The sequence below is a fragment of the Tachypleus tridentatus genome, chromosome 7 (genome assembly GCF_004210375.1).
Source record: "Tachypleus tridentatus isolate NWPU-2018 chromosome 7, ASM421037v1, whole genome shotgun sequence".
Classification (NCBI taxonomy): domain Eukaryota; kingdom Metazoa; phylum Arthropoda; class Merostomata; order Xiphosura; family Limulidae; genus Tachypleus; species Tachypleus tridentatus.
Window position 1 is genome coordinate 116,469,724 of NC_134831.1, and position 23,366 is coordinate 116,493,089.

A 23,366-nucleotide genomic window follows, 5' to 3' on the forward strand; every position below is an offset into this window, starting at 1 on the left:
ACGAAAAATAGATATTTGGGTGTGAGATATACTGAATGTCAAGAATAGAGATTTGAGTGTCAGATAGTTATGAAGAGGATGTAAAATAGTGACCTGGATATTATGCTGTCTGTAAGATAATACAAAATGGAGATCTGAGGAATAAATGTTTAGAATAAAAAGTAGGAATAGAGATTACGATGTCAAATACATATCAAGACGATGAGGATTATAGATATGGTTGTGAAACAGTTAAAAGGTAGGTGAAAAGTAAATATCTGGATGTCAGGTTTTTAAACAACACACATTCCACTCTGGATATTCCAAACGGTTCGTTTTATTCAACAATACATTTTTCAACAGTGGATAGTCTTAACTGTTTGTTCTATTTAACAATACAAATACCTACATTGGATAGTTCAATTCGTCGATTTATTAAACAACACATTTCTACAGTGGATAGTCGAAACTATTCGTTTTATTCAACAATACCCATTTTAACAGTGGATAGTCCTAACTGTCCGTTTTATTCAACAATACTTATTTCCACAGTTTATACCAATTTGTTACTTTTATTCAACAATATAAGTTTCACTATGGATAGTTCAAAGTGCTAGTTTCATCCATCAATACAGATTTCTACAGTTGATAGTCTAAACTGTTGGTTTTAATCAACAATAGACATTTCTATTGTCGATAGTCCAAACTCTTCGTTTTCTTCAACAATACACATTTCTACAGTGTATAGTTTAAACTGTTCGATTTATTCAACAATAAACATTTCACTGTGGATAGTCGAAACTGTTCGTTTTATTGAAGAACACATTTCTACAGTGGATACTCCAAACCATTCGTTTTATTTAACAATACTCATTACTTCAGTTTATATTTCAATCTTGTAGTTTTATTGAAGAATATACGTTCCACTGTGGATAGTTCAAACTGTTAGTTTTATTCAACAATACACATTTCACTGTGGATAGTCCTAACTGTTCGTTTTATTCAACAATACTCATTTCTGCAGTTTATATTCCAATCTGTTACTTTTATTTAACAATATACATTCCACTCTGGATATTCCAAGCTATACGTTTCATTCAACAATACATATTTCTGTAGTGGATAGTCTAAACTGTTTGTTTTATTTAACAATACAAATTTCTACATTGGATAATTCAACTCGTCGATTTATTAAATAACACACATTTTTACAGTGGATAGTCGAAACTATTCGATTTATTCAACGATACTCATTTCTACAGTTAACATTCCAATATGTTCGTTTTATTCAATAATATCCATTCCCCTGTGGATAGTCCAAAGAATTTGTTTTATTCAACAACACATTTTTACGGTGGATAGTTTAAACTGTTGGTTTTAATGAACACCACATATTTATGCAGTGAAGATACTTTAAACTGTTCGTTTTATTCAATAATACTCAGTTCTTAAGTTTATATTCCAATCTGTTAATTTTATTTAAGAATATACGTTCCACTGTGGATAGTCTAAACTGTTTGTTTTATTCAACAATACACATTTTTTACAGTGTATAGTTTAAACTGTTCGATATATTAAACAATACACAATTTTATAATGGATAGTCTAAACTGTTCGTTTTATTTAACAATACACATTTCTATAGTGAATAGTCAACACTGTTCGTTTTATTTAATAATACTCATTTCTAAACTTTATAATCCAATTTTTTATATTTATTCAACAATATACGTTGCACTGTGTATGGTCTAAACTGTTCGTTTTATTCAACAATACACATTTTTACAGTGTATAGTTTAAACTGTTTGATTTATTAAACAATACACTATTCAACAATGGATAGTCAAACTGTTTGTTTTATTCAACATTACATAAATCTACAGTGGATAGTTTAATCTGTTCGATTTATTAAATAATACACATTTCTACAGTGGATAGTCTAAAATCTTCGTTTTATTTAACACCACATGTTTATACAGTGGAGAGTTTAAACTGTTCGTTTTATTCAACAATACACATTTCTACAGTGCATAGTATAAACTGTTAGTTTAATCAACAACACATATTTATACAGTCCATAGTTTAAACTGTTCGTTTTATTCAACAAGACACATTTCACGGGTGGATAGTACAAACTGTTTGTTTTATTCAACAATATTCATTTCCACAGTTTATGTTTCAATCTGTTAGTTTTATTCAACAATACAAATTTCTACAGTGGATAGTCCAAACTGTTCGTTTTATTCAACAATACACATTTCTACAGTGGATAGCTTAAAATGTTCGTTTTATTCAACAATACACATTTCTACAGTGGATAGTCCAAACTGTTCGTTTTATTCAACAATACACATTTCTACAGTGGATAGCTTAAAATGTTCGATTTATTCAACAATACAAATTTCTACAGTGGATAGTCCAAACTGTTCGTTTTATTCAACAATACACATTTCTACAGTGGATAGTCTAAACTGTTTGTGTTATTCAACACTACATGTTTATACAATGAATAGTCTAATCTGTTCGTTTTATTTAATGATAAACATTTCTACAGTGAATAGTCCAAACTTTTATATCCTGTTTTTAATCCAGTTTCTTATTTCTTCCAGAACTTCGTCTGCAATATCTTCTGGCTCGAGGAAAAGACAATGATATGAGTCCGGATACACCTGAGGACACCAAATAAATAACAAAACATAAATATGTTAATTTTAGTTATAACTGAATAACTAAATAACTAATTTTTCTGTCTTCTAGAGGCTTCATAATTTCAATGCTACATAATGTACCAACTTTTATAATACGTTATCCATTTTTATCTTCTGCTTTTGTAGTAGGCGTGCGACTCGTAATCTGAAATTGAAAAACAAAAACAAACCTTTAACCTCTTATCTTGAGACTTAGACGTTCTATACAACTGTCGTGCACATTGTACATCACATATCTTGTCCTGACCTCCATGAAGTATCAACAGAGGAATGCCAACGAATTGCAGTTGGTCGTTCAGATTCTAGATAGGAAAATAGAGAGTGATTATAAACAAGCTTAAATGTGAAACCGAAGGTTTCCTGAACTTATACTTAAAGCTGGATATTTGGTTGTTTATTGGCAAGAAATGTTATAAATATCAAACACTTTTATCTACAAAAGCACATGATCTATCAAAGTTACTTCTAACGTTATTTTACTCTTGATACCTCAACATTAACCATCGTTGGATCTAATATATTTAAACCAACCAATAATATCTAATATATTTAAACCAACCAATAATATATTAAACATACGTGTTCTATTTCCCCTTTTACACCAATCATCATGTTGTTAAACGTCCATTCGTCTTTCACACAGACCTATAAGACATCCACCTTATAAAGCCTAGTTTATTTTAACACCTACGAAAATGGTGGCTAATATTACTAACATGGGATTTTTTTTTTCATGGCAGCTGGAATATACTGTTAAGTATCCCATAACAATATTCCGCTGTTTTTTATTGTGTGCATACAGTATGTGTATGTAAGTGTGCTTTCTTTTAGCAAAGTCACATTAGGCTATGTGCTGAGCCCACGGAGAGGAATCGAACCGCTGATTTTAGCGTTATAAATCCGAAGACTTACTTTCGGAGTAGGGGTAGTGTGTTAAGTGAAGATATGTACGACATTAATAGTTACAGGTATAACACCGGCCAAGGTTCTAGTTTTCTTTTATTCACAAATGCTGGTATATGAAGTGTTATAGGACTTTTATAAAAGTGATATACGTACGTTGATGTAGTGGGTTGTCAACGTAGTGCTATATTTAGTTTTCGTCAAATTACCAACCATTTAACATTCAGTGCAGTTTTATGAAAGAGACCGAAACCAACAAGGATTTCATTCGGTGAATAGTAGGCCTATATAAAGACATATACAAACGAAGAGTTGCATCCCTCTGGTGTACATTTAACATTTTAGATATCTTAACATCATGGAAATATGAGCTTAGATTTTTACAATTTCTGTGGTGAACAATATACATTATGTTAAAATATAATATTAAGTATTTGTTGCCTTGAATTAAGCACAAAGCTACACGATGGGCTATAAGTGCTTTGCCCATCGTGGGTATCGAACCGTGGTTTTTAGCGTTGTAAGGCCGCAGACATACCGCTGAGCCACTGGAAGGCGATATTAAGTAACATGTCTGTTCAACATAAAACAAATAATAAATATCGATGTAATACACACGGTGCACGTTAATAAATATCCATGTAATACACACGGTGCACGTTAATAAATATCCATGTAATACACATGGTGCACGTTAATAAATATCTATGTTATACACACGGTCCACGTTTTAGGAAAGATGTTTTAATTCTCTCTTTTCTGTGGTTTTTTTACTTTGTTTTATCTGAATGAAAGAAATTTCAAGTGTTTTTTTTTCTCTCAACACCAAATCCCTGTTTACGACCTTTATCATCAAACCATGTGAACAGTTTTCGCGAACGAAGATTTTACGTATCGAAAAGTTGTTTTGGTTTTTTGATATTCTTTTTTTTTTTTAATTTCGCGCAAACCAACACAAGGATTATCTGCGCTATCCGTCCCTAATTTTGCAGTGTAAAACAAGAGGGAAGGCAGCTAGTCATCACCAACCACTTCTAACTCTTGGGCTACTCTTTTACCAACGAATAGTGCGATTGACCGTCACATTATAACGCCCCCACGGCTGAAAGGGCAAGCATGTTTGGTGCGACACGGATTCGAACCGTCAGAGTACGAGTCGAACGCCTTTACCCACCTGCCCATGCCGAGCCTGTGAAAGGTTGTTAAATGATATTCAACTATAGCACACAACACTATAAGGAAAAGAGCTTTTAATATTTTCCACTGCAACATTAGACTTCGAAACTAAACCTCAATCTATTCCAGAGCATGAAGCATGAGCTATGGTTACTAAAGAGGATCTTCCGACCCAAATAGCCTCTGTTATGGAGGAGTAAATACCTCCTAGTACCGTTAACAAAATGAAATGAATGTAAGGCTGACATATTTATTTACTTACCGGTATAGTGTTCATCACAGTTCTTGCCCAGCCTGCTTTTATCCTAGTGCCTTTGAAAGTATGTGGATCTTTTAACAGTAATTCCTTAGACTCACTTGTCCGAACAGCTAAATCGAGGTCTATGATGGTGCTCACAGGGAAGTTGGGGACCAGCCAGCCAAACCATTTAGCTACAAAATGCTGTGATAACAAACATTTTGAAATTATCCACTGAATAGATTTCTATAAAGTACTTGAGATCTAACCTTCACCTTCACTGTCTGGTCTTAACATCATGTGGTATTTGTGACCATTAAAAATATTTAAACATTTTTAATTATTCACATCATTATTGAGGCCCGGCATGGCCAAGGGCGTAAGGCGTGCGACTCGTAATCCGAGGGTCGCGGTTTCGCGCCCTCGTCGCGCCAAACATGCTCGCCCTCCCAGCCGTGGGGGCGTTATAATGTGACGGTCAATCCCACTATTCGTTGGTAAAAGAGTAGCCCAAGAGTTGGCGGTGGGTGGTGATGACTAGCTGCCTTCCCTGTAGTCTTACACTGCTAAATTAGGGACGGCTAGCGCAGATAGCCCTCGAATAGCTTTGTGCGAAATTCAAAAACAAACAAACATATCATTGTTAATGGAACTTCCAACACAGGCAACACGTTAAAGTGAATAAAAGGTTAAGTAAGAGTTGATTGACTGATTTAGTGTTTTATGGCACAAAGCAGCTAGGCTGTTTGCACCAAACGTCCGGTAAAAAGGTAAAAATAAATTAAATGTAGTAAAATACATAAAAGGAAATGAAGGTGAAACAAAACATCATTGAAAAACAGAAAAAGCATAAAACCAATGTTGACACCTAGTCTACAATGTTAAGAGAGAAAACAGAGTAAGAGAAGTTGTAAAGGACTTTCTCTAGCAAAATGGTAATGATCATAACCCGCCAGGAAGACTAACAGGTAAGTACAAATACCACAGTCTTTTCAGTCCTGGTTCCGGGTTATGTGTCATAACAGCCATTATCAAAAGGTAAAATAAGAAAAGTGTTAAAAGACATTTTGCAAAATCGTAATAAAAATTAGCCAAATGTTCTGTAAAAAAGTAAAAGTAAAGTAAATGTAGTAAAATTCGTAAAAGGAAACAAAGGTAAAAACAAAATAGCAATTAAAACATAAAATGATATGAAACCAATGTTGACATCCAGTCCACAAAGTTGTAAAGGACTTCCTGTAGCAGAATGGTAATGATCATAACCCACCAGGAAGACTAACAGGTAAGTACAAGAACCACCGTCAGTCACCTGAAGTTGGCCTGGTTCTGGGTTATGTGTCAGTATGGCCAGTACTAAAAGGTAAAGTAATAAAAGTGTTAAATGATATACAGCAAAATTGTAAAAACAACTCGCCAAGACGACTAACGGGTAGTTCAAACGGATAGTTCAAACAGCAGCGTTAGTCACCTGAAGTTGGCCTTTCCAGTCCTGGTGTCGAGTTATTTAATGTTCTGGTCATTTTCCAATTTCAAATCGAACTAGAGAGATTGAGACTCTGAAAAGGGAACCACAAGTAAAAAGGTGTAATGAATAAATATCAAACAGTTAAATGAGATTAAAAAGATTAATGGCCATTAAAAAACTAAAAACTTTATCAAGGTGGACAGTGTCACCATCACCAATAAATAACACTGTCCAATGTTACAGATAAACCCTGGGACAGAACATGTTTAAAATATTGCCGTCGTTGAGAATTGTAACGATGGCAAGAAAGTAAAATGTGGCTTATGGTGATTTGAGTGTTACACAAACTATACACTGGTGCATCAGTTCCAGATAAAAGAAAACGATGAGTTAAAAATCTATGACCAATGTGTAGTCTAGTTAGAACAACTTCCTCCTTCCGAACCTTACGGAAGCAAGACGACCAAAGTTCAATATAAGGTTTTATTTGAAAAAGTTTGTTGTCACGTTGCTCACTCAAAGTGGACTGCCAGCCGGCACGGAACCGAGCCTTGAATACAGGACCATAGTCCATGTACGGAATAGACACAGTGGTGATAGTGCCAGAGCAGGTAGATTTAGCTACCATGTCTGCAAGCTCGTTCCCGCGAATACCAACGTGGCCTGGTATCCAGAGAAACTGGATAGAAGTAAATGTCAATGATAAATGGGCCAGTCGGTTTTGAATATCAGCGAGAACAGGGTGTGAACCAACATGAAGTGATTCCAAGGCCAGCAGAGAACTAAGGGAGTTAGTATAAATAGTGCAGTTGGAGAACTGCTCAGCTTCAATATGATCCAGGGCAAGAGATGTGGCGTACAGTTTAGCAGTGAACACAGAAGCTGCAGAAGGGATTCTCCGCGCAACCACCGAACCGCAACAAACTATGGCAGAGCCACAGAGTCACCTGAATTTGAAGTATCTGTATAAATTGGAATGGAATGATTGTTCGAAAGATGTTCAGTAAATAAAAGACGGTACTTCCAATCGGGAGTATCTGCCTTTTATTCAGATGATTTAGAGAAAGGTCACATTTGGGGGCTGTAATAAGCCATGGGGGGATGGGCTGATCAATGGATTCTGCAATGTTTTCCAAGGACATACCCAATTCATCCAATTGCGCCTGGATGCGAAGGCCAAAAGGAGCAATGGCAAATCGTCTGTTTTGAAAAATAAGGCCCATTGAGGAAATAAAACACATCCACAAGTAGGATGCTTTAGTAAGGAACAAAGTTTCGAAGAATACAGTAAAGACAGTTGCAAACGGTGAAGGTGCAGAGAAGGTTCATGAGATTCCACGTATGAGCTCTGAACTGGAGAGGTGCAGAAAGCCCCAGTGAAGTCCTTGATGATGAACGGGGTCCAGCATCTTTAAGGCCGAGGGTCTGGCAGAGCCATAGGCCATTGATCCATAGTCGAGTTTTGAACGAATAAGAGCACGATATATCTTTAACATAGAACATCGATCTGCTCCCCAACTAGCAATAGAGAGGACACGGAGATTGTTCAGTGCTCTTGTGCATTTGACCCGTAGCTGCTTTAAGTGTGGTATAAAGGTCAGCTTACGGTCAAAGATAAGCCCCAAGAACTTGGTCTCAGAGACCACTGGCAGCGAAACTTCACCGATACGGAGTTCAGGATCAGGATGGATACTCTGTTGGTGGCAAAAGTGCATGCAAACGGTTTTAGAGAGAGAAAAATTAAAGCCGTTCGCCGTAGTCCACTTCAGTACACGATTGAGGGCAGTTTGTAGTTGCCGCTCAATATATCTCATGTTCGACGACTGACACGAGATGTGAAAGTCGTCAACATAGAGCCCGATTACAACAGTGAGAGTGAGTTGTTCAGTGATGGCATTTATCTTTATACTGAAAAGTGTGACACTCAAAACACAGCCCTGAGGGACCCTAAGTTCCTGTACAAAGGAACGGGAAAGTGTCGAACCCACACGAACTTGGAATCTCCTGTCCATTAATTTTTTTTTTTTAAATAAACATGGGTAAATGGCCACGTAACCCATATATGTGGAGGTCTCGCAAAATGCCATACCTCCATGTTGTGTCATAAGCCTTCTCAATGTCAAAGAATATTGATACAAGATGTTGGCGTTTGAGAAAGGCTTCTTTGATTAACGTTTCAAGTCGAATTAGGACTATTAGGTGGTCCGTGGTGGAATGCTGTCGTCGGAACCCACACTGAGGGGTCGAGAGGAGGTTGTTTGATTCGAGGAACCAAACAAGACGAGCATTAACCATCTTCTCTAAGGTCTTACAAAGACAGCTCGTCAAAGCAATTGGACTGTAGTGTGAAGGAATCTTGGGATCTTTCCCAGGCTTAGAGAAAGGTAAGATAATAGCCTGGCGCCAGGCATCAGGAAAAACATTCTCCTGCCAGATCTGGTTAAAAAGAATTAGAAGAATATCAAGAGAAGCAAGAGAGAGATAACGCAGCATGTCATAGTGTACATCATCAGGTCCAACAGATGTACTGCCAGACCGATGAAGAGCCATTCTCAGTTCCACCAGTGTAAAGGGACAATTATAGTCAAAGATAAAGTTAGTTAGAAAGGAAAGAGGTGAACGCTCTGCTCAAGTTTTGATGGCCAAGAAGGTAAAGGAACAAGCAGAAGTGCTAGATACCCGGTAAAAGCTTTCACCTAGAGTATCGGCGATGCTCCGGATATCAGCTACCTCTTGGCCATCAGAGAGTAAAATAGAGAGGGGGGACAGATTTGTAGTGTCCACTGACCTTTCGAATCCTGTCCCATATGACCTTGGAACTGTTGGTAGAAGATATGCTAGTTGTGAACTTAATCCAAGATTCCTTCTGGCTTTGACGTCTTACCCACCTAGCATGTGCACGGGCCCATTGGAAAGCGATGCGGTTGGAAAGTGTGGGATATTTACTGAAAATATCCCAGGCCCGTTTTTGAGCCTTTCGTGCCAAGTGGCAAGCATGATTTCACCACGAATGAGGATATCGTGGAAAACGTGTCGAGGTTTTAGGAATACACTGTATAATACAGTCAGTTACCGCTGCCACACAGTCGTCTATTGATGGCTGATTCACGATGGCAGGATCAAGTTCTGCGAGAGAAGTGAAAGTGGACCAGTCTGCCTGATCCAGCTTCCACCGGGGCACGTGGGTAGGGTGGCATCGACCACGGCCAGTCTCTCTCAAAAGTATAGGAAAATAATCACTGCCTTGTGAATTATTGTCAACCCTCCATGAAAAATGGGAAAATAATGAAGGGGAGCAAACCGAGAGATCAATAGCAGTAAAGAACTGACTAGGTACATGGAAATAAGTGGAAGAACCAGTATTGAAAAGAGAAAGATTGTGATCAGAGAGCATATGCTCTATGGAGCAACCCCTCCCTATCAATACCAGCACTACCCAGAGGGATGAAGTCCATTAAAGCACCCAAAATAAAAAAGAGAGACGGCAACTGTTCAACGAGAGCATCAAGGTTTGATTGATCATATGTCTCTCCACGTGACAGATAGAGAGAACAAACATTGATGGTATAAGCCAAGGAAACACGGATGTGACACACCCTCCAAGAGTGTGTCAAGTGACAAAGACAAGGTTGGCACATGCTGATCAACCAACAGTGCCACCCATCCATGTACTCGTCCATCACGCAGCCTGTCATTTTTGTACAGAGAAAACTGCCGAATGGTGACTGTATCAGCAGGTTTTAGAAATGTTTTTTGTGAGGAAAGACATACAGGATAGTAGGAAGCAATCAGTGTTTTGATATCATACAGATTAGAACGTAAACCTCGACAGTTCCATTGTATCAAGGTGGCCAATTTTAATGACGGGTAGGCGAAGTGGCTGGAGAACTTTTCTGTTTACGACCACGTCTTTTTTCCTTACTGTCCTTATTCGGAGGAGGTCTATCGACCTCCATGGATCCTGCTCTGGGTCGATTGGGCAGGTCTTTGTTGTTGGAAGGGGAATCCAGTGACTGAGGACGCAAACGAATGATTGTTTTGCATCGTGGGGTTGAAGAAAAAGATGTATCAGAAGAAATGCCTGTATTTGAAACTGAAGGACGTGGATCTTGAGGTTTGTTGGACTGTATGGGAGGAACAGAGATGGGTGTAGAAGTCGATTCATCAACCTTTTTAACCATGGAGGTCAAAAGGCTTTTCACTCGTTTTGAAAACGATTCTCTTGGAGGCACAGAGAGATCTGTCTGTACTCCCACTGTAGTTGTGGAACGAAGTGCAGCAGCATATGTTCGAGATGAAGTGGCGGACAGCAATTTCCGAGCCTCAGGATAACTAATGTTATGAGTCGTTTTGAAACGCTGCACTTCTTTTTTCTCCAACCATTTTGGGTAAGAACGAAAGTAGAAAGGGTGGGAACCATTGCAGTTGACACAATGTAGGTATGTGTCACACTCATAGGCATCATGGTCCTTGCCCCCACAACGAGCACATGTCAGGGAACCACGACAGGACGTCTTTGAGTGGCCGAACCTCTGACATTGGAAACATAGAAGAGGGTTTGGAATGTATGGCCGTACCCTGCAAATTAGATAACCTGCCTTGATGGTGGCAGGTGCACGTGGTGATGTAGATGTCAAAACGAGGATATTTGTTGGCAGTGTAACTCCGTCTTTGCGAGTGGAGATGCGCCTCACTGCAGAAACTCCTTAAGTGGAGAGACCAGCGAGAATCTCTGACTCGGGGACGTTCTTCAAATCCCTTTCAACAATAACTCCTCTTGATGAATTTAAGGTAGCATGAGGGGTAACCTCAATAGGTATATCCCCAATTGCCTTTGAATTCAAGAGGAGTTCACTCTGTTGGGATGTGGATGTTTCAACCAATATGTCTCCAGATCGAAGCTTCTTTACTGACTTTGGAGGGCCAGCAAGTCCCTCTAGTCCCTTCTGAATAAAAAAGGGGGACATTTGCCCTAAAGGTTTTTCTGAAAGAGAATGTAATACAAGAAAATGGGGTACAGGTGTTACAGATGTTGAAGATTGCTGCTCAAAGTCTTCAAGACGTGGTCGTTTACCTATTGACTGTTTTTTCACTATTTTATTTAAATTTTTTGTTGGAGGATCCATAGGAAAAAAGGAAAAATTTCGGTACCCACTGACCCCACCCACCATGGAGCCCTACGAAGGGACGCACTAAAATGTCATGCAAGGACATTGCAACAACGCCAGGGTTTCGTGAGCATATACCCACACAACAGCATCAGACACAGTGTCCACAACACCCGTTGAGAACTTCAAACACTGGTACTTGGTTGACTCTAGCCCAAGTGGACCAGTCTACTAGCTGCCTTCTCTCTAGTCTTACACTGCTAAATTAGGGACGGCTAGCACAGATAGCCCTCTTGTAGCTTTGAGCGAAATTTAAAAAAAATTCTGCTTAATGAATTTCTAATTGTACGTTTTAAGCAACGACATCTACATAACGTGTACTTTGATTACATGCAATGAAAGTTTTCACTAATCACAATCTTTTATTTGCCTCACAATGTTTTTCACAAAGCTACAAATTAGGTTATCTGCGCATAGTCTCTTTAATCTGGCGCTGACTAAACGCCTAACGCCAACCCTTGGGCTACTCTTATCTGAAGAACAGTTGGATTTTCCCGTCACTCCTATGTTTTATATAGGTGGAGAACATTTTTGTAGCAATATTCTCGAACCATGAATTATCGAATTTAATCTGAACACTCTTACCACTTCTGGATTTGCTTACCGTATATGAACAATCGATACATGACATAATATCATGTTGTTTCATTACCTTAAATGGTGTGGCACCTTCAGGGTTCCAGGTGACACCTCCTGATACCACCACAACACCTTTTAGCTCACGTGGCTTCTTTAGCGACACTAAAACCGATATAACTCCACCCTGTCCAAAAGAAACGATCCAAGTACGAAAAATTAGAAAGACAGAAGGAAAGGTGTAGTTGGTGCTCATATCTGGAGCAGTTTTAGTTCAATACACGTCTTACTAAATGTAACATTTCTACCATTAATGAGAACCTTACAATAGTGGGTTAAGTTGAGAATGGAAAACAGTTAGAAACTCCAGAGAACTTGTAGCTTCAAATCTTAACCCTTTGTTCAATCAACAGAATAAAATAAATATTGTATCAAGTTTAACAGCTTGTGTGATAAGATAATGAAACTCATGTTATAACAACCTTATGATCTATGTGGCAAGGTAATAAAAGTCAAGTTCTATCAACCTTATGTTTTATGTGGTAAGGTAAAGTAATAAAAGTCATGCTCTATCAATCTTATGTTTTATGTGGTAAGGTAATAAAACTCATGTTCTATCAGCCTTATGTTCTGTGTGATAAGGTAGTAAAGCTAATGTTTTAACAACACTATATTCTATGTGTTAAGGTAATAACATTCATTTTCTATGAACCTTATGTTCTATATGGTAAGGTAGTAAATCTCATGCCCTAACAACACTATGTTCTGTGTGTTAAGGTTGTAAAACTTATGTTCTAACAACACTATGTTCCATGTGGTAAGGTGGTAAAGCTCATGTTCTAACAGTACTACGTTCTATGTGGAAAGGTAGTAAATCTCATGCCCTAACAACACTATGTTCTGTGTGTTAAGGTTGTAAAACTTATGTTCTAACAACACTATGTTCCATGTGGTAAGGTGGTAAAGCTCATGTTCTAACAGAACTACGTTCTATGTGGCAAGGTAGTAAATCTCATGTCCTAACAACACTATGTTCTGTGTGTTAAGGTGGTAAAGCTCATGTTCTAACAATACTACGTTCTATGTGTTAAGGTGGTAAAGCTCATGTTCTAACAATACTACGTTCTATGTGGTAAGGTAGTAAATCTCATGTTCTAACAACATTACGTTCTATGTGATAAGGTAGTAAAGCTCATGTTCTAACAACACTACGTTCTATGCGGTAAGGTAGTAAAGCTCATGTTCTAACAACACTACGTTCTATGCGGTAAGGTAGTAAAGCTCCTGTTGTAACAACACTACGTTCTATGTGTTAAGGAAGTAAAGCTCATGTTCTAACAACATACGTTCTATGTGGTAAGGTAGTAAAGCTCACGTTCTAACAACACTATATTCTATGTGGTAAGGTAACAACACTCATTTTCCATGAACCTTATGCTCTATATGGTAAGGTAGTAAATATCATGTTCTAACAACACTACGTTCCATGTGGTAAGGTAGTAAAGCTCCTGTTCCAACAACACTACGTTCTATGTGTTAAGGTAGTAAAACCCATGTTCTAACAACACTACGTTTTATGTGGTAAGGTAGTAAAGCTCATGTTTTAACAACACTACGTTCTATGTGTAAAAGGTAGTAAAGCTCGTGTTTTAACAACACTACGTTCTATGTGATAAGGTAGTAAAGCTCGTGTTTTAACAACACTACGTTCTATGTGATAAGGTAGTAAAGCTCCTGTTGTAACAACACTACGTTCTATGTGGTAAGATAGTAAAGCTCCTGTTCTAACAACACTACGTTCTATGTGGTAAGTTAGTAAAGCTCCTGTTCTAACAACACTACGTTCTATGTGGTAAGGTAGTAAAGCTCCTGTTCTAACAACACTACGTTCTATGTGGTAAGGTAGTAAAGCTCCTGTTCTAACAACACTATGTTCTATGTGGTAAGGTAGTAAATATCATGTTCTAACAACACTACGTTCCATGTGGTAAGGTAATAAAACTCCTGTTCCAACAACACTACGTTCTATGTGTTAAGGTAGTAAAACCCCTGTTCTAACAACACTACGTTCTATGTGTTAAGGTAGTAAAACCCATGTTCTAACAACACTACGTTCTATGTGATAAGGTAGTAAAGCTCGTGTTTTAACAACACTACGTTCTATGTGATAAGGTAGTAAAGCTCCTGTTGTAACAACACTACGTTGTATGTGGTAAGATAGTAAAGCTCCTGTTCTAACAACACTACGTTCTATGTGGTAAGTTAGTAAAGCTCCTGTTCTAACAACACTACGTTCTATGTGGTAAGGTAGTAAAGCTCCTGTTCTAACAACACTACGTTCTATGTGGTAAGGTAGTAAAGCTCCTGTTCTAACAACACTATGTTCTATGTGATAAGGTAGTAAAGCTCCTGTTCTAACAACACTACGTTCTATGTGGTAAGGTAGTAAAGCTCCTGTTCTAACAACACTATGTTCCATGTGGTAAGGTGGTAAAGCTCATATTCTAACAGTACTACGTTCTATGTGGCAAGGTAGTAAATCTCATGTCCTAACAACACTATGTTCTGTGTGTTAAGATTGGTAAAGCTCATGTTCTAACAATACTACGTTCTATGTGGTAAGGTAGTAAATCTCATGTTCTAACAACATTACGTTCTATGTGATAAGGTAGTAAAGCTCCTGTTGTAACAACACTACGTTGTATGTGGTAAGATAGTAAAGCTCCTGTTCTAACAACACTACGTTCTATGTGGTAAGTTAGTAAAGCTCCTGTTCTAACAACACTACGTTCTATGTGGTAAGGTAGTAAATCTCATGCCCTAACAACACTATGTTCTGTGTGTTAAGGTTGTAAAACTTATGTTCTAACAACACTATGTTCCATGTGGTAAGGTGGTAAAGCTCATATTCTAACAGTACTACGTTCTATGTGGCAAGGTAGTAAATCTCATGTTTTAACAACACTATGTTCTGTGTGTTAAGGTGGTAAAGCTCATGTTCTAACAATACTACGTTCTATGTGTTAAGGTAGTAAAGCTCCTGTTCTAACAACACTACGTTCTATGTGGTAAGGTAGTAAAGCTCCTGTTCTAACAACACTACGTTCTATGTGGTAAGGTAGTAAAGCTCCTGTTCTAACAACACTATGTTCCATGTGGTAAGGTGGTAAAGCTCATATTCTAACAGTACTACGTTCTATGTGGCAAGGTAGTAAATCTCATGTCCTAACAACACTATGTTCTGTGTGTTAAGGTGGTAAAGCTCATGTTCTAACAATACTACGTTCTATGTGGTAAGGTAGTAAATCTCATGTTCTAACAACATTACGTTCTATGTGATAAGGTAGTAAAGCTCCTGTTGTAACAACACTACGTTGTATGTGGTAAGATAGTAAAGCTCCTGTTCTAACAACACTACGTTCTATGTGGTAAGTTAGTAAAGCTCCTGTTCTAACAACACTACGTTCTATGTGGTAGGTAGTAAATCTCATGCCCTAACAACACTATGTTCTGTGTGTTAAGGTTGTAAAACTTATGTTCTAACAACACTATGTTCCATGTGGTAAGGTGGTAAAGCTCATATTCTAACAGTACTACGTTCTATGTGGCAAGGTAGTAAATCTCATGTTTTAACAACACTATGTTCTGTGTGTTAAGGTGGTAAAGCTCATGTTCTAACAATACTACGTTCTATGTGTTAAGGTGGTAAAGCTCATGTTCTAACAGTACTACGTTCTATGTGGTAAGGTAGTAAATCTCATGTTCTAACAACATTACGTTCTATGTGATAAGGTAGTAAAGCTCATGTTCTAACAACACTACGTTCTATGCGGTAAGGTAGTAAAGCTCATGTTCTAACAACACTACGTTCTATGCGGTAAGGTAGTAAAGCTCCTGTTGTAACAACACTACGTTCTATGTGTTAAGGAAGTAAATCTCATGCCCTAACAACACTATGTTCTGTGTGTTAAGGTTGTAAAACTTATGTTCTAACAACACTATGTTCCATGTGGTAAGGTGGTAAAGCTCATATTCTAACAGTACTACGTTCTATGTGGCAAGGTAGTAAATCTCATGTCCTAACAACACTATGTTCTGTGTGTTAAGGTGGTAAAGCTCATGTTCTAACAATACTACGTTCTATGTGTTAAGGTGGTAAAGCTCATGTTCTAACAATACTACGTTCTATGTGGTAAGGTAGTAAAGCTCCTGTTGTAACAACACTACGTTCTATGTGTTAAGGAAGTAAAGCTCATGTTCTAACAACATACGTTCTATGTGGTAAGGTAGTAAAGCTCACGTTCTAACAACACTATATTCTATGTGGTAAGGTAACAACACTCATTTTCCATGAACCTTATGCTCTATATGGTAAGGTAGTAAATATCATGTTCTAACAACACTACGTTCCATGTGGTAAGGTAGTAAAGCTCCTGTTCCAACAACACTACGTTCTATGTGTTAAGGTAGTAAAACCCATGTTCTAACAACACTACGTTTTATGTGGTAAGGTAGTAAAGCTCATGTTTTAACAACACTACGTTCTATGTGTAAAAGGTAGTAAAGCTCGTGTTTTAACAACACTACGTTCTATGTGATAAGGTAGTAAAGCTCCTGTTGTAACAACACTACGTTCTATGTGGTAAGATAGTAAAGCTCCTGTTCTAACAACACTACGTTCTATGTGGTAAGTTAGTAAAGCTCCTGTTCTAACAACACTACGTTCTATGTGGTAAGGTAGTAAAGCTCCTGTTCTAACAACACTACGTTCTATGTGGTAAGGTAGTAAAGCTCCTGTTCTAACAACACTATGTTCTATGTGGTAAGGTAGTAAATATCATGTTCTAACAACACTACGTTCCATGTGGTAAGGTAATAAAGCTCCTTTTCCAACAACACTACGTTCTATGTGTTAAGGTAGTAAAACCCCTGTTCTAACAACACTACGTTCTATGTGTTAAGGTAGTAAAACCCATGTTCTAACAACACTACGTTCTATGTGATAAGGTAGTAAAGCTCGTGTTTTAACAACACTACGTTCTATGTGATAAGGTAGTAAAGCTCCTGTTGTAACAACACTACGTTGTATGTGGTAAGATAGTAAAGCTCCTGTTCTAACAACACTACGTTCTATGTGGTAAGTTAGTAAAGCTCCTGTTCTAACAACACTACGTTCTATGTGATAAGGTAGTAAAGCTCGTGTTTTAACAACACTACGTTCTATGTGATAAGGTAGTAAAGCTCCTGTTGTAACAACACTACGTTGTATGTGGTAAGATAGTAAAGCTCCTGTTCTAACAACACTACGTTCTATGTGGTAAGTTAGTAAAGCTCCTGTTCTAACAACACTACGTTCTATGTGGTAAGGTAGTAAATCTCATGCCCTAACAACACTATGTTCTGTGTGTTAAGGTTGTAAAACTTATGTTCTAACAACACTATGTTCCATGTGGTAAGGTGGTAAAGCTCATATTCTAACAGTACTACGTTCTATGTGGCAAGGTAGTAAATCTCATGTTTTAACAACACTATGTTCTGTGTGTTAAGGTGGTAAAGCTCATGTTCTAACAATACTACGTTCTATGTGTTAAGGTGGTAAAGCTCATGTTCTAACAGTACTACGTTCTATGTGGTAAGGTAGTAAATCTCATGTTCTAACAACATTACGTTCTATGTGATAAGGTAGTAAAGCTCATGTTCTAACAACACTACGTTCTATGCGGTAAGGTAGTAAAGCTCATGTTCTAACAACACTACGTTCTATGCGGTAAGGTAGTAAAGCTCCTGTTGTAACAACACTACGTTCTATGTGTTAAGGAAGTAAATCTCATGCCCTAACAACACTATGTTCTGTGTGTTAAGGTTGTAAAACTTATGTTCTAACAACACTATGTTCCATGTGGTAAGGTGGTAAAGCTCATATTCTAACAGTACTACGTTCTATGTGGCAAGGTAGTAAATCTCATGTCCTAACAACACTATGTTCTGTGTGTTAAGGTGGTAAAGCTCATGTTCTAACAATACTACGTTCTATGTGTTAAGGTGGTAAAGCTCATGTTCTAACAATACTACGTTCTATGTGGTAAGGTAGTAAATCTCATGTTCTAACAACACTACGTTCTATGTGTAAAAGGTAGTAAAGCTCGTGTTTTAACAACACTACGTTCTATGTGATAAGGTAGTAAAGCTCCTGTTGTAACAACACTACGTTCTATGTGGTAAGATAGTAAAGCTCCTGTTCTAACAACACTACGTTCTATGTGGTAAGTTAGTAAATATCATGTTCTAACAACACTACGTTCCATGTGGTAAGGTAGTAAAGCTCCTGTTCCAACAACACTACGTTCTATGTGTTAAGGTAGTAAAACCCATGTTCTAACAACACTACGTTCTATGTGGTAAGGTAGTAAAGCTCATGTTTTAACAACACTACGTTCTATGTGTAAAAGGTAGTAAAGCTCGTGTTTTAACAACACTACGTTCTATGTGATAAGGTAGTAAAGCTCCTGTTGTAACAACACTACGTTCTATGTGGTAAGATAGTAAAGCTCCTGTTCTAACAACACTACGTTCTATGTGGTAAGTTAGTAAAGCTCCTGTTCTAACAACACTACGTTCTATGTGGTAAGGTAGTAAAGCTCCTGTTCTAACAACACTACGTTCTATGTGGTAAGGTAGTAAAGCTCCTGTTCTAACAACACTATGTTCTATGTGGTAAGGTAGTAAATATCATGTTCTAACAACACTACGTTCCATGTGGTAAGGTAGTAAAGCTCCTGTTCCAACAACACTACGTTCTATGTGTTAAGGTAGTAAAACCCATGTTCTAACAACACTACGTTCTATGTGTTAAGGTAGTAAAACCCATGTTCTAACAACACTACGTTGTATGTGGTAAGATAGTAAAGCTCCTGTTCTAACAACACTACGTTCTATGTGGTAAGTTAGTAAAGCTCCTGTTCTAACAACACTACGTTCTATGTGGTAAGGTAGTAAAGCTCCTGTTCTAACAACACTACGTTCTATGTGGTAAGGTAGTAAAGCTCCTGTTCTAACAACACTATGTTCTATGTGATAAGGTAGTAAAGCTCCTGTTCTAACAACACTACGTTCTATGTGGTAAGGTAGTAAAGCTCCTGTTCTAACAACACTACGTTCTATGTGGTAAGGTAGTAAAGCTCCTGTTCCAACAACACTACGTTCTATGTGTTAAGGTAGTAAAACCCATGTTCTAACAACACTACGTTCTATGTGTTAAGGTAGTAAAACCCATGTTCTAACAACACTACGTTGTATGTGGTAAGATAGTAAAGCTCCTGTTCTAACAACACTACGTTCTATGTGGTAAGTTAGTAAAGCTCCTGTTCTAACAACACTACGTTCTATGTGGTAAGGTAGTAAAGCTCCTGTTCTAACAACACTACGTTCTATGTGGTAAGGTAGTAAAGCTCCTGTTCTAACAACACTATGTTCTATGTGATAAGGTAGTAAAGCTCCTGTTCTAACAACACTACGTTCTATGTGGTAAGGTAGTAAAGCTCCTGTTCTAACAACACTACGTTCTATGTGGTAAGGTAGTAAAGGTCCTGTTCTAACAACACTACGTTCTATGTGGCAAGGTAGTAAAGCTCCTGTTCTAACAATCTGCAATAAACTCTGCTCAACAGAAATAAAATAACCGATAGTGTGTAGCTGATTTTTTACCATTGAATGGCCGATGAGAAAAACTGGAAGTCCTGGATATTTGCCTTTCATCATGTCTATATGTTTAAAAATGTCGTTGACGCAATTGTCAAGACTGCCCACTAGCGTGCGTGGTCCTCCACTTCGTCCATGACCCACTAGAAAGAAAACAAACACAATAGTTTTTGTAGGACCAGTGCAAAAATGAATATTAAAGGGGTACAAAAATTTCACATAAGCTGAACCTTAATCACCATTCTGAAAAACAAAACTGAAACGAAAATATTCATTTATTTATAGTAGACACTTTGGCCACAGGATGTCACCAAAACCCCTTCTGTGAATTAAGCTTATTATTTTAACAAAATTAAAAATATATCAGTTAACGTTTACAATTGCAGTGCGTTATTAGTTTTTTGTTTTTTTTTTACAAATATCAATCTTAAGGATGCAGTGATAATATATACTCCATGACAAGAAAAGCGTTTCATTTCTTCAACTGTAAGCTTTAGAAGTAAAATTAGACAAATTACACACAATTAATGTTAAGCCTAGCTTAATGGAGAAATTAGGCCTCGAAAGAGATTCCGCTTGAAAATTTACAATACTTAACTAAAAGATTAATTGAATGAGCAGTCAACAACAAAATTAACTCAATCTTAATCAAGTGGAGTTTTTCTACTTTCAAATTATCTTCTAAATCTTTCAAGAAAATTTCAGGCGTTACAGCCAAGTTATTATCACGTAACATTAAAACTATTCCTTTAAAGTATAAACTGTACATTGAAATTAAACCTCTGTAACTCAAATGTAAGCTGGAAGTCATGCATGCAAAAAAATGGGCACAGCGCAGATAGTCTACAGTGTTGAAAAATGTTAAAACTACGATTAAACTGCACATTAAAATTAAAGGTAAGTTTCTGTGTTTTGTATTTTAAATTATGTTTAACTTCTATGCATTTTGTATCAAAATAAAACCGAATTTATTTTCAAAGCAAATAAAATAAACTTACCGTGATCATGGCCGAATGTCAAAATTTCAGTCTTGACTAGAGCGTGGATTAAATCTTTGTACAAAGCACAGTGCTCACCAAATCCATGAGCAAAAAACGCTAAGGCCCTAAAATATTATGAGCGATACAATTGTTATATATTTTTTAAAAATATAGAATATGCAGTAATGGTAACAGTATAATCATTGTCCCATAGTAATATATTTAACTGAAATATTTGAGAAAGTAAATCTTTTAATTTTTCCAAAAGGAGGCCGAAGACTTCCTGGAATGCTCACATATCTTAAATATTCGTACCACCGTGCAGTAGTGTGTTGTCTGTCAGTCAGTCAATAGACGTTAAAATGACGTCACATAAAGGACGCCTAACACTGACGTAAGTGAAACGTGTGCATTCTATGAGTTACAAGAAAAATTATGCATTCTTTTCGCTACAACACAACATGACATGAACTTCAAAATCAAAGAAATAAAAATATTTGTTACTCTTAGTTGTTGTTTTATTTACTATTGAAAAAGAACATTTTCGGACACCGTTCGCGGTTACACCTAATATTAATTAGTAACAATTTCTTAAACTTCGATTTTTGTATTTCATTATCAGATCAGTTTGATGCAAAATTTTGTTTTTGAATTTCGCGCGAAGTTACACGAGGGCTAGCTGCTCTAGCCGTCCCTAATTTAGCAGTATAAGACTAGAGGGAAGGCAGTTAGTCATCACCACCTACCGCCAACTTTTGGGCTACTTTTTTACCAACGAATAGTGGGATTGACCGTAACATTATAACGCCTCCACGGGTGAAAGGGTGAGCATATTTGGTGTGACAGGGATTCGAACCAGCGACCCTCAGATAACGAATTGAGTACCTTAACCACCTGGACATGCCGCGCCTTGATGCAAAATAGCGTCAGTGTTTCAACGTTATGTAATTAATTATACAAACTATTAAAATCAATTACCTTGGGTGGCTTTTGTTTTCAGTCGTATTTGTTGTGAATCTATTAGCATGTGAAAGTAAAAATAAAGAAATCACATCTTCTCCAAATTGGTTTTAGTTTACAAAACACAACTTGCAAATTGTGACTAGCAAATTCCGCTTGTGTTTATCCTTACATAATTAAAGCTAGCACTATGCCATCTAGTATAGTAGATATTAGATTTTTTGGCGTTTTCTACGACAAAAAACACATTTTTTTTACCTTGGTGTTCCCGGTGTCGCCCAGCACTTGCAAAACAGCCTGTGTCCTGTACAACTCTTGAGGTAATAATCTTTACATGAATATGGTGCATTTTCAGCCAGCATTACTAATGAAAGAGGAATAAAAAAGACCATAAGACCATGTCAGTACGCACTTTTTTGTTGGAATTTGGCAGTTTTGAAGAAATGCGTCTTTATAATACTTCGAGAAAAAGCACCTATGTTATGTGAAAGTATCACAGCTATATGGAACAAGATAAACCAGAACTTGCACACAAGTGCCCTATCATAGTTTCTGATATCAGGAACAATGTAACCTTAGGAGGTAGTGACATCTGTCAAAATTGCTGTATTCTAAAAGAAATAGCTATGTGAAAAGTAAAAAACAACAACAAAATATATTATTTTATTTTTAAGAAATCATTGTATGATTATTAAACTGTCTTGAACATCTGTGGGTACATAACTAAACCATTTCAAAGGCGATCCGGATAAAATGTATATCATTATTAAAGCTTATACACCCTTGTGCAAATTAATTGAAACAAGACGGAAAATTACGATTTTTTTCGATTTTTGCATTTTATTTCTGAGAATCCAAAAATTACTCACAAATTAATACATGATATGATCGCCTTCTTTTTCAGAAGATTATTAATCCGCTTTGGCATCGAGTCCACCAGTTGACTGCAATCTTTACTAATTTTTGGATCGCGGTACCACACCTCAATTATGGCCTCAATTAGCTCATCTTTCGTAGTACAGTCTTTACCCCGAAGTCTTTATTTACAAAACGCCAAAAGATTTTCAATAGGATTTAAGTCCGGAGAGTTTCCAGGCCAGCCCAGCACCTTTATTCGCGTTGTAGTCATAAAATTCTTCACTAGTTTCGATGTGTGGCACGAGCCAGATCTTGCTGAAAAATGTCATATCCAACTGAAAATCTCTTTTTCTGGAACGACTCTTCTCTGCAAACCTTCGATGTACTGTGATCCTTGCATCATACCTTCTACGATATGTAAGCCTCCAACGCCATAGCAACTGAAAAAGCCCCAAAACATCTTCTTCAAGGGATGTTTTACGAACTGATTGATGTGAAATTCTCAAAGTTTCTCACCTGGAGATCTGCGAACATGTAGACTTCTTTGACCCTGTACGAAGAAATGAGTCTCGTCACTGAATAACATCTTCTTCCTTTGTTCTTGCATCCAGTTCTTGTATTTCAGACCCCATTGATACCGTTTTTTCTTCATTGAGT

The 23,366-nt window shown here is 37.3% G+C and overlaps 1 protein-coding gene across 3 annotated transcripts; it reads right to left on the bottom strand.

The window, feature by feature from the left end:
• Positions 1-358: 358 nt before the first annotated feature.
• Positions 359-22,409, bottom strand: LOC143256455 (monoglyceride lipase-like). Of its 3 annotated transcripts, XM_076513705.1 has the most exons (7): positions 22,110-22,406; positions 20,910-21,016; positions 19,918-20,054; positions 12,290-12,400; positions 5,029-5,208; positions 2,858-2,989; positions 366-2,648 (listed from the first exon to the last, which is right to left on the bottom strand). In XM_076513705.1, the coding sequence occupies exons 1-7, from the start codon at positions 22,241-22,243 to the stop codon at positions 2,550-2,552; spliced, it is 900 nt and encodes a 299-aa protein (XP_076369820.1). In that variant the 5' UTR covers positions 22,244-22,406; the 3' UTR covers positions 366-2,549. The 3 variants fall into 3 exon arrangements, with proteins under 3 accessions (XP_076369822.1, XP_076369821.1, XP_076369820.1); XM_076513707.1 differs by lacking the exon at positions 5,029-5,208 and having other exon boundaries at positions 359-2,648; positions 22,110-22,409; XM_076513706.1 differs by lacking the exon at positions 12,290-12,400 and having other exon boundaries at positions 364-2,648.
• Between the last annotated feature and the right edge of the window lie 957 nt (positions 22,410-23,366).

Coding starts and splice junctions, on each gene's coding strand:
- LOC143256455 (XM_076513705.1), bottom strand. CDS start 22,243: ATGGTCTTTTTTATTCCTCTTTCATTAGTAATGCTGGCTGAAAATGCA. Junction 20,055..20,909: donor GACATTCGGCCATGATCACG/GTAAGTTTATTT, acceptor TTTTCTTTCTAG/TGGGTCATGGACGAAGTGGA. Junction 12,401..19,917: donor TTCTCATCGGCCATTCAATG/GTAAAAAATCAG, acceptor TCTTTTGGACAG/GGTGGAGTTATATCGGTTTT.